This window comes from Oncorhynchus nerka, linkage group LG23 (genome assembly GCF_034236695.1).
Source record: "Oncorhynchus nerka isolate Pitt River linkage group LG23, Oner_Uvic_2.0, whole genome shotgun sequence".
In the NCBI taxonomy this organism is placed as follows: domain Eukaryota; kingdom Metazoa; phylum Chordata; class Actinopteri; order Salmoniformes; family Salmonidae; genus Oncorhynchus; species Oncorhynchus nerka.
Genome location: NC_088418.1, coordinates 55,865,392 through 55,880,561, shown reverse-complemented (window position 1 = coordinate 55,880,561; position 15,170 = coordinate 55,865,392). Strand labels below are relative to the sequence as shown.

The 15,170-nt window shown below is 43.0% G+C and overlaps 1 protein-coding gene across 2 annotated transcripts in view; it reads left to right on the top strand.

The window, feature by feature from the left end:
- LOC115107098 (liprin-beta-1-like) overlaps positions 1-15,170 on the top strand; it is a 32,306-nt gene that overhangs the window by 2,087 nt on the left and 15,049 nt on the right. For both annotated transcript variants that reach the window (XM_029630482.2, XM_029630481.2), the window contains exon 2: positions 12,320-12,412. In XM_029630482.2, the coding sequence (XP_029486342.2) occupies positions 12,349-12,412 (64 nt within the window). In that variant the 5' untranslated portion in view covers positions 12,320-12,348. The remainder of the gene's footprint in view (positions 1-12,319; positions 12,413-15,170) is intronic.

The following is a 15,170-nucleotide window of genomic DNA, read 5'->3' as shown; positions in this document are numbered from 1 at the left end:
CTTAAAAAAAAACCTTCAGCTGCACCCATTCTACCAGATTTTGTCCTGAGGATGTTCTCCACTATTCAGACCTACTTTCCCAAAAGGTTGACATCCCATCCGTACTTCTGGAGGACGACTCCTGCGGTGGCGTATTCTGAGTGGTGGGACAGCTCCTAGGCACAACTCTTGGTCAAACACGGAATGCTGAGAAACAGTTTGGGCCATTGCTGGGGTAGACCTGATCCTTGTACTTGACATTTTAACGTGAAGACTTTGTTTCGTTCATTGCATTTGTTGTTGAATTCTTATACACATATTTGCATTTACAGTAGCCTAAGGAATTCCTGATGGGAATAATGTGCTTTCTGTTCCCACTAAACCACTAAACAAGATCTTTGGCTTTTTTAAAAAAAATTAAGGATTCAAGATTTAAAACCTCAAATATTTTAATTGTGCTCCTACATTTTTCAACTTAGTTGAACACTTGCTCCTTGTAAAAAGGTCAGTGTAGAGCCCTGAGTAGTAGCTGGGAAAATGGCAGTGTGACTGAAAGTAAGACCTTTCTCAAGCATGTGACAGGAAGGACTTCCTAACAGGACAAGGCAAATGTCATCCTGAGTGCAGGGATGCTTTGGGCAGCAGCCTTGTTCACTTTATAGCCTAGCCTAACTTCAGAGATGATAGTCTCTGTATTATTTGTGTTCAGCCATGCCAAGCTTTCAGGCCCTGCTTCAAAATCCATATTCAGTCTACCGTGGCAGATAGTCAAACATCTGCGCATCATAACTACAGCTAATGATGACTAGCCCCAGGACATACATAGGAAATCCATAATTAAACTGACATTCAGTTTCAGCGTGGCTATTAGTTGTGATGGGGTGTGTTTTTATTGCTCTGTTCAGAATTGCAGTGTGTTGAATAATAACACCAGTCTGTTTGGAAGGGGTCTTTGAGGCCTACAAGTCACCACAACTAAGGGAACAATAAGGCCAGTCAGACATGTAGTAAGATGTCCAACACAGCATTTTCTCCCTGTACTCTGCCCTGCCTGTGACCTTGCCCAAGTGTGTTTTTGTCTGTAATTTAGTTCGGACATGTGTAAAACGTCCATACCTTGTGTTCTCTATCCCTTGCTTTCCATGTGACTCTGTGCAGGACAAAGAGCTGTTTGTGTGCCATGGCTACGGCCACCACGACCACAGGGGTGAAGTCCCAACCTACTATTACTACTGCAACCTGACCTCATGTAGTTGTATGTTTTTGTTTTGCTTTACTTCCTGGCACTGAAGACTGAAAGCACCTGATGTTGTGTTTTTAGGTGCTGTATGACCAAACCAACATCCAGTACTACTGTTAAGACATTCATAATTTGCATGACGGAATCATTGTGTTATATGGGGTATTTCAATTCTCTACCCTACACTGAGCCCCCTGTTAAACAACAGCTCACCAGCTGAAGGGGAGACAATTCCATACGCCAGTTTAGTTCTGAAGCACAGGTGGAACTCTATAGCTATTAGAATGCGTGTGTGTACGAGTGCTCGAGTGTGTGTGTGTGAGGCTCGTCAATGGGCCAGGCAGTGTGTTTTTCTTTTCGAATGAGTCGCCCCTCCCCCTCCATATCTCTACTGGTTGTCAAACTATGTAAATAAACCAAAATAACAGCTACCCAATGATTTCAAAGGCAAACCTGAGACAAATGGGTTAGCCTTCGCTTACAATGCACACATTCAATAATGAGGCCTTACTAGGAAAACATTCACGTAGAGAACCTTTTCCCCTAAGAGATTGAAATGTCTTATTTTCTAGTGGTAGGCCTTAGTTTTGTCTGAGGACTTGGAAAGCTTTGATGCTTTGAAAAAGAAGCGACCCGCTGGTTGTTCAGAGGAGTTTACACACAATACCCAGTGTAGTGGATTGGTTGTTATCTGTGAGATTATATTAGGGGAAACTCCATGGTAACAGAATTACGCCGACAGTCACATGTTTCACTTTAAAATGTATACCAAACAAAAAGCAATACATCTCAATTGAGATGGTTTGGGATGAGTTGAACCACAGCGTGAAGGAAAAGCAGGCAACAAGTGCTCAGCATATGTGGGAAATCCTTCAAGACTTTTGAAAAGCATTCCAGGTGAAACTGGTTGATAGAATGCCAGGAGTGTACAAAGGTGTAATCAAAGAAAAGGGTGGCTACTTCGAAGAATCTCAAATATAAAATATATATTGATTTGCCTAACTTTTTTTCCTTCATAGTTTTGATAGCTCCACTATTATTCTACAATGTACATTTAAACCTTGAATGAGTAGGTGTGTCCAAACTTTTGAGAGAGAAAATCAATCTGGAGGAGGTTTAAAGGAATCCAGGGGAGGGAGTTACAGAGTACTGGTCATACAGGTCACAGAGATGCTGGTGTTGGTTACTGAACTGACACATACTGAGCACTGAACTGCTCTGGAATAAAACTGTTTTAATGCCTTACCCACAGTAGAACTGCCTGTGTAGCCTAGAGCCGACGAGTTTCCATTACTGGCAGACAGTACTTTACAAGGCTGAATAGATTGTGGTTTTAAAACTTGTTTGGGTGAATCTGCCAGCCACTGATTGTTATAACAGCAATGGAAAACTCTTTCTTCTTCACCATAGAGTGGTACTTTACTGGTTCAGTGAGTCATTTTGAGAAGATGGGCTATGTGGTGTTAATTCCCACTACCCGTTTTAGTAAAGACACGCATTACAATTGTACTTGTTTTTCCATTTTGTCCATTGCACTCTACTTTGAAAAGGTTTGCTTCAGTTGATTTCAATTAGGTCCAGATTTTAATATTAGATAAAGGCCATGTTCTCAGCTATTAAATGTAAACTGCCCCTTTTAGAACCAACTTATCTGGTTTTAAACTGCCTTTGTGGCATCGGTATGAGTCAGGAACATCAATTCTAGTGTTGAAATTGACTACAGGATAATTTTGTTCGGTAAGTCAACTCAGTTTTGTACGAGACTTTGTATGTTAGTTTTTCACAACTTACGCGGGGTTTGGGTATGGATTGCAATCATCATGCCCAGTGCCCACTAACACTAGAGAAGCAGCTGTACTGATTGCGATCCATCAGCTGCCCACGCTCTATCCAATCATAGCAACCAGAACCTCCAGACAGTGAGACAGACCTGCCCATTACACAGTGCCTCAGACTGGTTTACATAAGACCACACATTATGTTGAAATAACTTTTGGCCCTAGGCCCTTTATGGAGTGGCCACTTGCTGATGTGTTTGGTGTCAATCATTTGAGTCTGCCACTTTTTGGGGGCAGAATTGAAACTAACAGAGCACTCTTGATATATTGTATTATCAATATTCCAAAACCCATCGGTGAGCATCTTGTATCCCCCCTGTAACCTGTTTTGTAACATGATTCCCTATGAAACACTGCCAGACAGACACATTCTGGTGATAGATGTTGAGAAAGGTGTAAACAAATAAACGGCACCGGAGCGCACACCTCGCCAGTGACTTAATAAGCTGAATCTGGCTCACTGTACCTGCTAGCTACTACCTGTTACGTAGCGTCACTGACAAACACAGAGTTGAAACTTAGCTAGCGAGTGATTTTGGGCACTGATAAAGCTTGTGCTTTAGGGCGATTCCATGGTAACAGAATCAAGCTTTGACATACATTTTAAATTAAAGAAACAAACGAAAACCATTGATTTCAACGTTTAACAAACCATACAACTCTGTGCACAAGGACTACTTTTAACAACTTCTATAGAAAAATGTACAAAGATAAATTTAGTGGAGGAACTGTGCAGATACAAATAGTCTGGGTAGCCATTTGATTAGCTGTTCAGGAGTCTTATGGCTTGGGGGTAGAAGCTGTTTAGAAGCCTCTTGGACCTGGACTTTGTACTCCAGTATCGCTTGCCGTGCGGTAGCCGAGAACATTCCATGACCAGGGTGGCTGGAGTCCTCTGACACTGCCTGGTATAGAGGTTCTGGATAGCAGGAAGCTTGGCCCTGGTGATGTACTGGGCCATACAGGGTCAGCGTGGTGGATGTGTTGTTACCTGCCCTTACCACCTGGGGGCGGCCCGTTAGGAAGTCCAGGATCCAGTTGCAGAGGGAGGTGTTTAGTCCCAGGGTCCTTAGCTTATTGATGAGCTTTGAGGGCACTGGTGTTGAACGCTGAGCTGTAGTCAATGAATAGCATTCTCACATAGGTGTTCCTTTTGTCCAGGTGGGAAAGGGAAGTGTGGAGTGCAATAGAGATTGCATCATCTGTGGATCTGTTGGTGCGGTATGCAAATTGGAGTGGGTCTAGGGTTTCTGGGATGATGGTGTTGATGTGAGCCATAACCAGTCTTTCAAAGCATTTCATGGCTACAGATGTGAGTGCTACTGGTTGGTAGTCATTTAGGCAGGTTACCTTAGTCTTCTTGGGCACAGGGACTATGGTGGTCTGCTTGAAACATGTTGGTATTACAGACTCCGACAGGGAGAGGTTGAAAATTTCAGTGAAGACACTTGCCAGTTAGTCAGCGCATGCTCGGAGTCCTGTTAATCCATCTGGCCCAGCGGCCTTGTGAATGTTGATCTGTTTAAAGGTCTTACTCACATCGGCTGTGGAGAGAGTGATTACACAGTTGTCCGGCACAGCTGATGCCCTAATGCATGTTTCAGTGTTGCTTGCCTCGAAGCGAGCATATAAGTTATTTTGCTCATCTGGTAGGTTTGTGTCACTGGGCAGCTCTCGGCTGTGCTTCCCTTTGTAGTCTAATAGTTTGCAAACCCTGCCACATCCGACGAGCGTCGGAGCCGGTGTAGTACGATTTGATCTCAGTCCTGTATTGACACATTGCCTGTTTGTTGGTTCGTCGGAGGGCATAGCAGGACTTCTTATAAGCTTCCGGGTTCTTGAAAGCGGCAACTCTAATCCATGGTTTCTGGTTGGGGTATGTATGTACAGTCACTATGGGGACGGGGCAGTCTATATACAATGTGTGCAAAAGGCATGAGGAGGTAGGTGAATAATTACAATTTTGCAGATTAACACTGGAGTGATAGATGGTCATGTACAGGTAGAGATATTGGTGTGCAAAAGAGCAGAACAGTAAATAAATAAAAACAGTATAAAAACAGTATGGGAATGAGGTAGGTGAAAATGGGTGGGCTATTTACCAATAGACTATGTACAGCTGCAGCGATCGGTTAGCTGCTCAGATAGCTGATGTTTGAAGTTGGTGAGGGAGATAAAAGTCTCCAACTTCAGCGATTTTTGCAGTTCGTTCCAGTCACAGGCAGCAGAGTACTGGAACGAAAGGCGGCCAAATGAGGTGTTGGCTTTAGGGTTGATCAGTGAGATACACCTGCTGGAGCGCGTGCTACGGATGGGTGTTGCCATTGTGACCAGTGAACTGAGATAAGGCGGAGCTTTACCTAGCATGGACTTGTAGATGACCTGGAGCCAGTGGGTCTGGCGACGAATATGTAGCGAGGGCCAGCCGACTAGAGCATACAAGTCGCAGTGGTATAAGGTGCTTTAGTGACAAAACGGATGGCACTGTGATAGACTGCATCCAGTTTGCTGAGTAGAGTGTTGGAAGCCATTTTGTAGATGACATCGCCGAAGTCGAGGATCGGTAGGATAGTCAGTTTTACTAGGGTAAGCTTGGCGGCGTGAGTGAAGGAGGCTTTGTTGCGGAATAGAAAGCCGACTCTTGATTTGATTTTCGATTGGAGATGTTTTATGAGTCTGGAAGGAGAGTTTGCAGTCTAGCCAGACACCTAGGTACTTATAGATGTCCACATATTCAAGGTCGGAACCATTCAGGGTGGTGATGCTAGTCGGGCATGCGGGTGCAGGCAGCGATCGGTTGAAAAGCATGCATTTGGTTTTACTAGCGTTTAAGAGCAGTTGGAGGCCACGGAAGGAGTGCTGTATGGCATTGAAGCTCGTTTGGAGGTTAGATAGCACAAAAAAGTATATAGAAAAGTAGTATATAGAATGTATATAAAAAAGTATATAGAATGGTGTCGTCTGCGTAGAGGTTGATCAGGGAATCGCCCGCAGCAAGAGCAACATCATTGATATATACAGAGAAAAGAGTCGGCCCGAGAATTGAACCCTGTGGCACCCTCATAGAGACTGCCAGAGGACCGGACAGCATGCCCTCCGATTTGACACACTGAACTCTGTCTGCAAAGTAATTGGTGAACCAGGCAAGGCAGTCATCCGAAAAACCGAGGCTACTGAGTCTGCCGATAAGAATATGGTGATTGACAGAGTCGAAAGCCTTGGCAAGGTCGATGAAGACGGCTGCACAGTACTGTCTTTTATCGATGGCGGTTATGATATCGTTTAGTACCTTGAGTGTGGCTGAGGTGCACCCGTGACCGACTCGGAAACCAGATTGCACAGCGGAGAAGGTACGGTGGGATTCGAGATGGTCAGTGACCTGTTTGTTGACTTGGCTTTCGAAGACCTTAGATAGGCAGGGCAGGATGGATATAGGTCTATAACAGTTTGGGTCCAGGATGTCTCCCCCTTTGAAGATGGGGATGACTGTGGCAGCTTTCCAATCCTTTGGGATCTCGGACGATATGAAAGAGAGGTTGAACAGGCTGGTAATAGGGGTTGCGACAATGGCGGCGGATAGTTTCAGAAATAGAGGGTCCAGATTGTCAAGCCCAGCTGATTTGTACGGGTCCAGGTTTTGCAGCTCTTTCAGAACATCTGCTATCTGGATTTGGGTAAAGGAGAACCTGGAGAGGCTTGGGCGAGGAGCTGCGGGGGGGCGGAGCTGTTGGCCGAGGTTGGAATAGCCAGGCGGAAGGCATGGCCAGCCGTTGAGAAATGCTTATTGAAGTTTTCGATAATCATGGATTTATCGGTGGAGACCGTGTTACCTAGCCTCAGTGCAGTGGGCAGCTGGGAGGAGGTGCTCTTGTTCTCCATGGACTTCAGTGTCCCAGAACTTTTTGGAGTTGGAGCTACAGGATGCAAACTTCTGCCTGAAGAAGCTGGCCTTAGCTTTCCTGACTGACTGCGTGTATTGGTTCCTGACTTCCCTGAACAGTTGCATATCACGGGGACTATTCGATGCTATTGCAGTCCGCCACAGGATGTTTTTGTGCTGGTCGAGGGCAGTCAGGTCTGGAGTGAACCAAGGGCTGTATCTGTTCTTGGTTCTGCATTTTTTGAACGGAGCATGCTTATCTAAAATGGTGAGGAAGTTACTTTTAAAGAATGACCAGGCATCCTCAACTGACGGGATGAGGTCAATGTCCTTCCAGGATACCCGGGCCAGTCTGTGCTAGCAAACAAGTCCTGTAGTTCAGCATCTGCTTCATCTGACCACTTTTTTATAGACCGAGTCACTGGTTCTTCCTGCTTAAATTTTTGCTTGTAAGCAGGAATCAGGAGGATAGAGTTATAGTCAGATTTGCCAAATGGAGGGTGAGGGAGTGTTTTGTACGTGTCTCAGTGTGTGGAGAAAAGGTGGTCTAGAATAATTCCCCCCTCTGGTTGCACATTTAACATGCTGATAGAAATTAGGTAAGTTTCCCTGCATTAAAGTCCCCTGCCACTAGGAGCGTCGTCTCTGGATGAGCGTTTTCCTGTTTGCTTATGGCGGAATACAGCTAATTGAGTGCAGTTTTAGTGCCAGCCTCGGGCTGTGGCGGTATGTAAACCCTAACGAAAAAATGCAGATGACAACTCTCTAGGTAGATAATGTGGTCTACAGCTTATATGAGATACTCTCCCTTTGGCGAGCAAAACCCTTACATATCGTGCACCAGCTATTGCTTACAAATATGCATAGGCCCCCGCCCGGTCTTACCAGAGGCTGCTGTTCTGTCCTGTCGATAGTGTATAACCTGCCAGCTGTATGTTCTTAATGTCGTCGTTCAGCTACGACTTGGTGAAACATAAGATATTTGTTTTTAATGTCCCATTGGTAGAATATATGTGCTTTTAGTTTGTTCCATTTATTTTCCAGCGATTGAGAATGGAAGGCAAGGGGAGTGTATCCACTTTTCGCCTGATCCTCACATGGCATCCTTATCTCTTTCCGCGAAACCTACATTTCCTTTTCCAGCGAATCACGGGGATCTGGGCCTGGTCGGGTGTCCATAGTATATCCCTCGCATCTGACTCATTGCAAAAGGGTTTTCTATTGATCAATTTGTTTTTTAAAATGATAAACTTGGATTAGCTAACACAATGTGCCATTGGAACACAGGAGTGATGGTTGCTGATAATGGGCCTCTGTACGCCTATGTAAATATTCCATAAAAAATCTGCCGTTTCCTGCTACAATAGTCATTTACAACATTAACAATGTCTACACTGTATTTCTGATCAATTGGATGCTATTTTAATGGACAAAAAATATGCTTTTCTTTCAAAAACAAGGACATTTCTAAGTGACCCCAAACTTTTGAACGGTAGTGTACGTTATATAGGTACGCACATCAGTGTTAAACTAGACTGTGCGCCGATGCCGGCATTTTTAGCTAATATTGTCCGATTCCAATATGTTCACCGATATATCGTTCATCGGAAATGCATAATTATGGAAATTAATTTCATGTTTCACAGGTTTGGACAGGAGCTCGGTTGAGTAGAGTAGAATATGGTAGAGTACAGCTCAATACAATATACTACTGTACTCTACTCACTGTACTATCCAAACTTGTGAAACAAATGTCTGATGGGTTCAGATTTGGTCCGGTCCATCTGTGGACGTTAACATCAAGGCCAGGGTGAACTGACCGAATATCAACTATTTTTCGACGGTCGGTGCTCAGTGGGTGAGGATGCCTGGTTAAAGTAAATGGAAGGAGTGGGAGCTCATAGGTAGGTGTCATAGGGCGGCGCACAATCGGCTCAGTGTCGTCCTGGTTAGGGTTTGACGGAGACTGAGAGATTATCCAGACTGACTGTTTTAACTCTCTTGGTTTGACCACCAGTCATCAGAAAGACAAAACAGTTATGAGCTGAACATAACAGTATGCCAATAGGAGGACAGTAGCAGGTGACCCAACTGTGGTTTGTGACTTATAATTTCTCATTGTAGCCAATTCAGTTGCAATAATTCCTTAGATTGTTTTGGGTAATTGCGATAACAATTTGGTTACGGAATTACGAGTTTTAATCACTTAATGATTTTACTGATATCAATTTTAATTAACTAATTGGAAGGTCTAACATTTACTTGTTACTTCTGTGAACTCATTATCCTTCCTCATGAAGGGGAGAGATTTGGAAAATATCTTAAGATTTTTTAAAACATTTTTAAGGAATTGCAAGGCACACTTTCTTAGACGTGGAGGTAAAAAATGTATCCAAAACTAAATATGTGTTGATATTACTTGGTAGGGGACTTTACGTCAACATTATTGTGTTTTGATGTATTTCTGATACTTTTAAAGACTTTTTCTGGTAGATGTTTTCTAAGACCATGTTTCCATCTGTTAATACAGAAATCAAATAATAAAATTTTGCCAAATTTAGATGGAAAATGTTATTGCCTTCATTTCACAAAAATATAGACTCTTCGCTTTCATTTGACACACAATTTGATATGCACCTATGAACATCAGATGTTGGTGCTCATGGGTCCGTTTCGATGGACATTTATGTAGGATAGTTTGACAGCTTGCAGATGAGGACGTTGTAGACCTGTTCTAAGAAATCAGTCCTGAGGACACAGCCAGACTTTCCTCACTTGATACACTGTATGCAATGCACTGACTCGTTTTTAATGCAACTTTTTTACTTGAGAAACACTGCACGAAACACCTTAGCTAGATTTCAAATTGCTAAGGTGCACAAACATCTTAATGACAGATTTCTTGATTTATCTTAGCCACTTGGTTTTAAAATAGTCAGAATCACTATGTTGTTGCTATGGTGACTCATGAGGGACAAACAGTACCTGCCAGGGTACGATATGTGAATATAACACACCCACAAGACAACTCTGGTTTGGCTTCAGTCATGGCCGCAAACTCTTTGCTTATAAAATAATATTCAAAACGAGGCCAAATCCAGAAGTGCAGTTGCCCATTTAATGTATTTACATCACATGTTAACTGTTATGGTCATCCCCTATTAACTATCAGTCATGTGAGACTGGAATAATACTCATGTTCTGATCCAGAATGTATCATTTAATTTACTGTGACCTCAAGCTGTGAGGGAGAAGCAGAAGGGGTAAAAGAGGATGAAAGTTAAAGAAGTTATATGATATCTTGGCAAATTTACTGATCTTTAATTTGGTAGAAACTTTTGTACAAACTCCTGTGTCTCGAAGGATTCGACCACCTGAATTATGTCACAGTAACTTAAGTTTGCCTGCGTTAGTGCCTTACCTCTACCCTTTCTTTATGCTCCTTGTTAGTTTCATTTTACTATCCCAGAGAGGGAAAGTTCATGTTTGGATTCTTAAACTGCTGTTTCAGTTAGAATACAACCACGTTTTGGGTTTCCCTCTTGGGGTGTGAGATGGCCCTCCATCAGAAGGAAATGCCTTGGGAGGAAAAAGCAATGGTACTAAAGGCGTCACCATGTTTCAGTTTGGCTGGCGCCTAGCCATACTCGGCTAACCGAATGAGTGTGCTCGCGTACTCTCTTATAAGAAAGAGCGGCAGTAGTGTCCGTTTTGAGATGCTGTAGCCAGTATACACTTCCTCCAAAATAATCAGAATTAATGTAAGATAACTCAAGAGATCTGTCATTAGTTTTGAAGTTTTTCCCGAAGAGATCTTAGTTGCGTAATTTTACATCTAACTAAGATAACTAAGTACATTTCAGCCGAAAAAGTCAGCAAATAATTCATCTTGGCGATAACGTCGTTCAGATTATTTCAGTTGGAATGTACAGTGAACATTGATTCTGCTTTATGTGGCTTTTTGAAGGTTGTGAACCATCCAAGATAATTATGTGGGCATCTTTATAAAATGGGAATTGTTTTCTACTGGAAAATGTTTCTGTTTGCGCAACTCCCTTTTCAGTTGCACTTCCATCGCTGGCACAATGAATCATTGTTTATTGAGTAGTGCAGCTGTATAGCAAGGTGAATGTGAGCCTATTTTGGAGGGAGTATTACCCATGTAGCCTAAAGGGCCCATGATGGAAGTGAGTGACTGGACACAATGCCCTCAGTGTTGAATGTGCAGGCTCCTTCTCCCTGCCTCTAATAAAGATCAATGAGGCTATAAGAGGCCCCCCCCCCTCCAACCCTGAGTTATGCTGCCCTTCTGCCCTGGACAAGGAGAGCACTCTCATTACACTCCAATTCAATTGACTTTGCGTCGTGATGATTTCATATCCTCTCAGGCTATTTTACATTTCTCATTCAGATTGTACATTTATTTTCGTGAATTCAATATGTAATATAACATTAGGCCTACCATGAAAGTGAAGTTATCTGGTCCATTTAAGTGAATGAGCTGCATGTGACATCCTGAGGTCAGGAGGCTGGGAGTGATGCTTTGTTATGGAAGCTTGGATTTCCAGTCAAGCCAACACGCTGTGGGGAGAGATCCCTGGTAGAATGGGACCATTATTCCAGATAAGAACCAACTCTCAATCCCCATGACTGGTCTCAGGGAATCTTTGCTGGGGTGAGAAATCATTGTTATGGTTTTGCCTCTGAGAACTCCTCTTTGTTTTTGACTCTCATGTTGTGGTTACTTACAGTTCACTTCACTCGCAATGCCATGGTCCTAGATGGAGACAATCCTTTTCCACAGTTCCTCTGCCATGCATTGTAATTACACTTGATCACACAAGACATGGGAATTCACTAATGTCCCATTCACATGGAGGGAGAAAAACCTACATCTTATTTGCAGTTTCCTTCTACAACTAACTGTAGGCTAGAACATGATCATTACTACCAGGACATGGCTTACAAATTAAGGTGCATAGAAACGCCTTTCATCAAATATTACTGTAATTACCACTAAAGTTGTCAAATCTGCTAGTGTTGTAATGTAGGGGGTCCTGTCTCTTGGGTGGTCTCTGTCCACTTTAGTTCTGTCTGTGTGTAATGTGTAGACTTGAACTTCACAGGGGGTGAATGTAATTTACTGCTCAAGTTTTAAAAGCCTTTGAAATGCCATACATTTTCAGACTGATGTTTTTACACGCACATCGTCTAACTTGTACTGTACTCTGTAGTCTTCTGAGCAATGGCTGTAGTCTTCTGGGCAATGGCTGTAGTCTTCTGGGCAATGGCTGTAGTCTTCTGGGCAATGGCTGTAGTCTTCTGGGCAATGGCTGTTGAGGCGACATTGGTCTTTTTCTTGACACTTCTGTTTTCTTTCAGATTCACAGTGGGGTGGGGGGGGGGTGACGATGATGTCCGATGCCAGCGAGATGTTGGCCGCCGCCTTGGAGCAAATGGATGGGATCATAGCAGGTAACGTGCAAAACTCACTCACATTCTGAACTGTGAGGCTGATCCCCCTCAAATATGTACATAAATGCCTCTTAAATAAGCCCCTGATATCAATCCTCAGGACTAGGGTTCCCATGCTGCTGCTCTTAGGATGTGGCTGTGGTACTGGTCTGGGATGTTTCCCAGTGCAGTCCTCCAATATGAGAAAGCAAGACGTTCCATTGTTTCAGCAGTGATGGAAACCAGTTATTCTTCAAGGCCTACTGCTTGTATGATTTCCAGGCATTGCGTGCCTCATCCATGGCCTGAAGGGAGGGTGGCACGCCCATGGGGATGTAGGTCCTATGTCTTCCATCTGTATTGTATTTTACAGTTCTGTATTTATTGTAGTGGTCATGTATGTGGCTCAGTACATAAGAACATGGCACTAGCAACACGAGTTGTGGGTTTCGATTCCTGCTTGGGTCACATACCAAATATGTGGACTGTAGTCACATTTGATAAAAGTGTCTGCTATGTAAATGGAATACTACTGTGTTACAGTACTGTATTGGCCAATGCAATTTTTGTAGAGCAGTGTGGCCCCAGCAAATACATTTTGGATACAGGTTTACTGTATAAGGGATGTGTTTCTTGTTTTGGACTTTCTGAAATATTTGCATATTGGTATTGTATTACTGCACTGTAGGAGCTAGAAATACAAGCATTTCACTGCACCTGCTGTAACACCTGCTAATCCTTGTACGCAACCAATAAACTTTAATTTGTTACATACATTATGTAGTTGACAAACCATGTAAAATCTATAGCTTTACCAAACTTTAAGTTGTCATCAATTAAGGACAGTCAGATTAAGTTATAACATGTATTTTAAGCAAATAGAAGAGAATCATATCAAAAGTAATGTGAACATTGCATTGTGAAATAGCTTTATATGAACATGGGTTCCCGAGTGGCGCAGTGGTCTAAGGCACTGCATGAGGCATCACTACAGACACCCTGGTTTGAATCCAGGCTGTATCACAACCGGCTGTGATTGGGAGTCCTTGTAGGGCGGCGCACAATTGTCCCAGTGTCGTTCGGCTGATGTAGGCCGTCATTGTAAATTGTTCTTAACTGACGTGCCTAGTTAAATAAAAACAAACATGAATTGCAATATGAAACATGTATTTTTAGATGAAACACAAGTGTCTATGATCTTGTGTCTTGTACTTAGTCAATTGCAAATGTGCTTTGTTTTGAAACTGCCTTTTTGATTTCTGTTTTGAGTGTTGAACTAAGAGTTGTGAATGTACCACGTTCTGAGTGACAATTGCACCAAAGCCATAGATAAAATGGTACAAGTCAGACACCAGAGGGAGGTTTTGGAACTATAATTTTTTGGAATGGTAGATGAGCAGAGGAGACAGCTTTATGAGCCCAGGCTTTTCCACTGACTTGTGTAATTTATAGAATTGACCTTTGCAAGAGGGATGGCTGATCACGTGACATCCTCTAGCCCCTGTTACCACAGAAACCACAGCGTTCACACTCTCCCTGGCTGCCTTTTAGGGAAGACTTGTTTATTTATTTATCCCAATATTTATGTTTCTCTTCTACATTTCTGTGAAGGTTGACCTTTTGGAGCCGGTTGACAGATGCTGTCGAGCAGATTATAGTACATGCTGGAAACATGGCTTTTCCAAGTCCAACAAATAAGCTTCCGCTCAGGCCTCTTGCACCCAACATTTTTTTGGAATCGATATGTAATCTGTTTTTCTTTGCTTTTAAAATGTGTGGTATGTGACTTTCAGGACACATTCAGAAATCCACATCTGCAGCGCATCACATGGGTCAATGACATCCCACCTGGTGATACTGCCTTTCATCCTCCTCGTTGAAGGGAATTAGGAGAGGATGGGAGAGGCTCAAATGTCTAACCACAGGGCTAAAACTATAGATGTACCAGTCAAAAGTGTGGACACACCTACTCATTCAAGGGTTTTTGTTTATTTTTACTATTTTCCACATTGTAGAATAATACTGAAGAGATCAAAACTATGAAATCACACCTATAGAATCAGTAACCAAAAAAGTGTTAAACAAATCATGTTATATTTTAGATTCTTCAAAGTAGCCACCCTTTGCCTTGATGACAGCTTTGCACACTCTTGGCATTCTCACAACCAGCTTCATCTGGAATGCTTTTCCAACAGTCTTGAAGGTGTTCCCACATATGCTGGGCACTTGTTGGCTGCTTTTCCTTCACTGCGGTCCAACTCATCCCAAAACATCTCACTTGGGTTGAGGTCTGGTGATTGTTGAGGCCAGCTCATCTGATGCAGCACCCCATCACTCTCCTTGGTCAAATAGCCCTTCCACAGCCTGGAAGTGTGATGGGTCATTATCCTGTTGAAAAACAAATGATAGTCCCACTAAGTGCAAAACAGATGGGATGGCGTATCGCTGCAGAATGCTGTGGGAGCCATGCTGGTTAAGTGTGCCTTGAATTCTAAATAAATCACAGATGGTGTCACCAGCAAAGCACCATCACACCACCACCTCCATGCTTCATGGTGGGAACCACACATGCAGAGATCATCCGTTAACCTAGTCTGGTCTCACAAAGACGCAGCGTTTGGATCCAAGAATCTCAAATTTGGATCCAAGAATCTCAAATTTGGACTCATCAGACCATCAGATTTCCACCGGTATAAGGACCATTGCTCATGTTTATTGGCCCAAACATTTATCTTTTTATTGGTGTCCTTTAGTAATGGTTTCTTTGCAGCAATTCGAC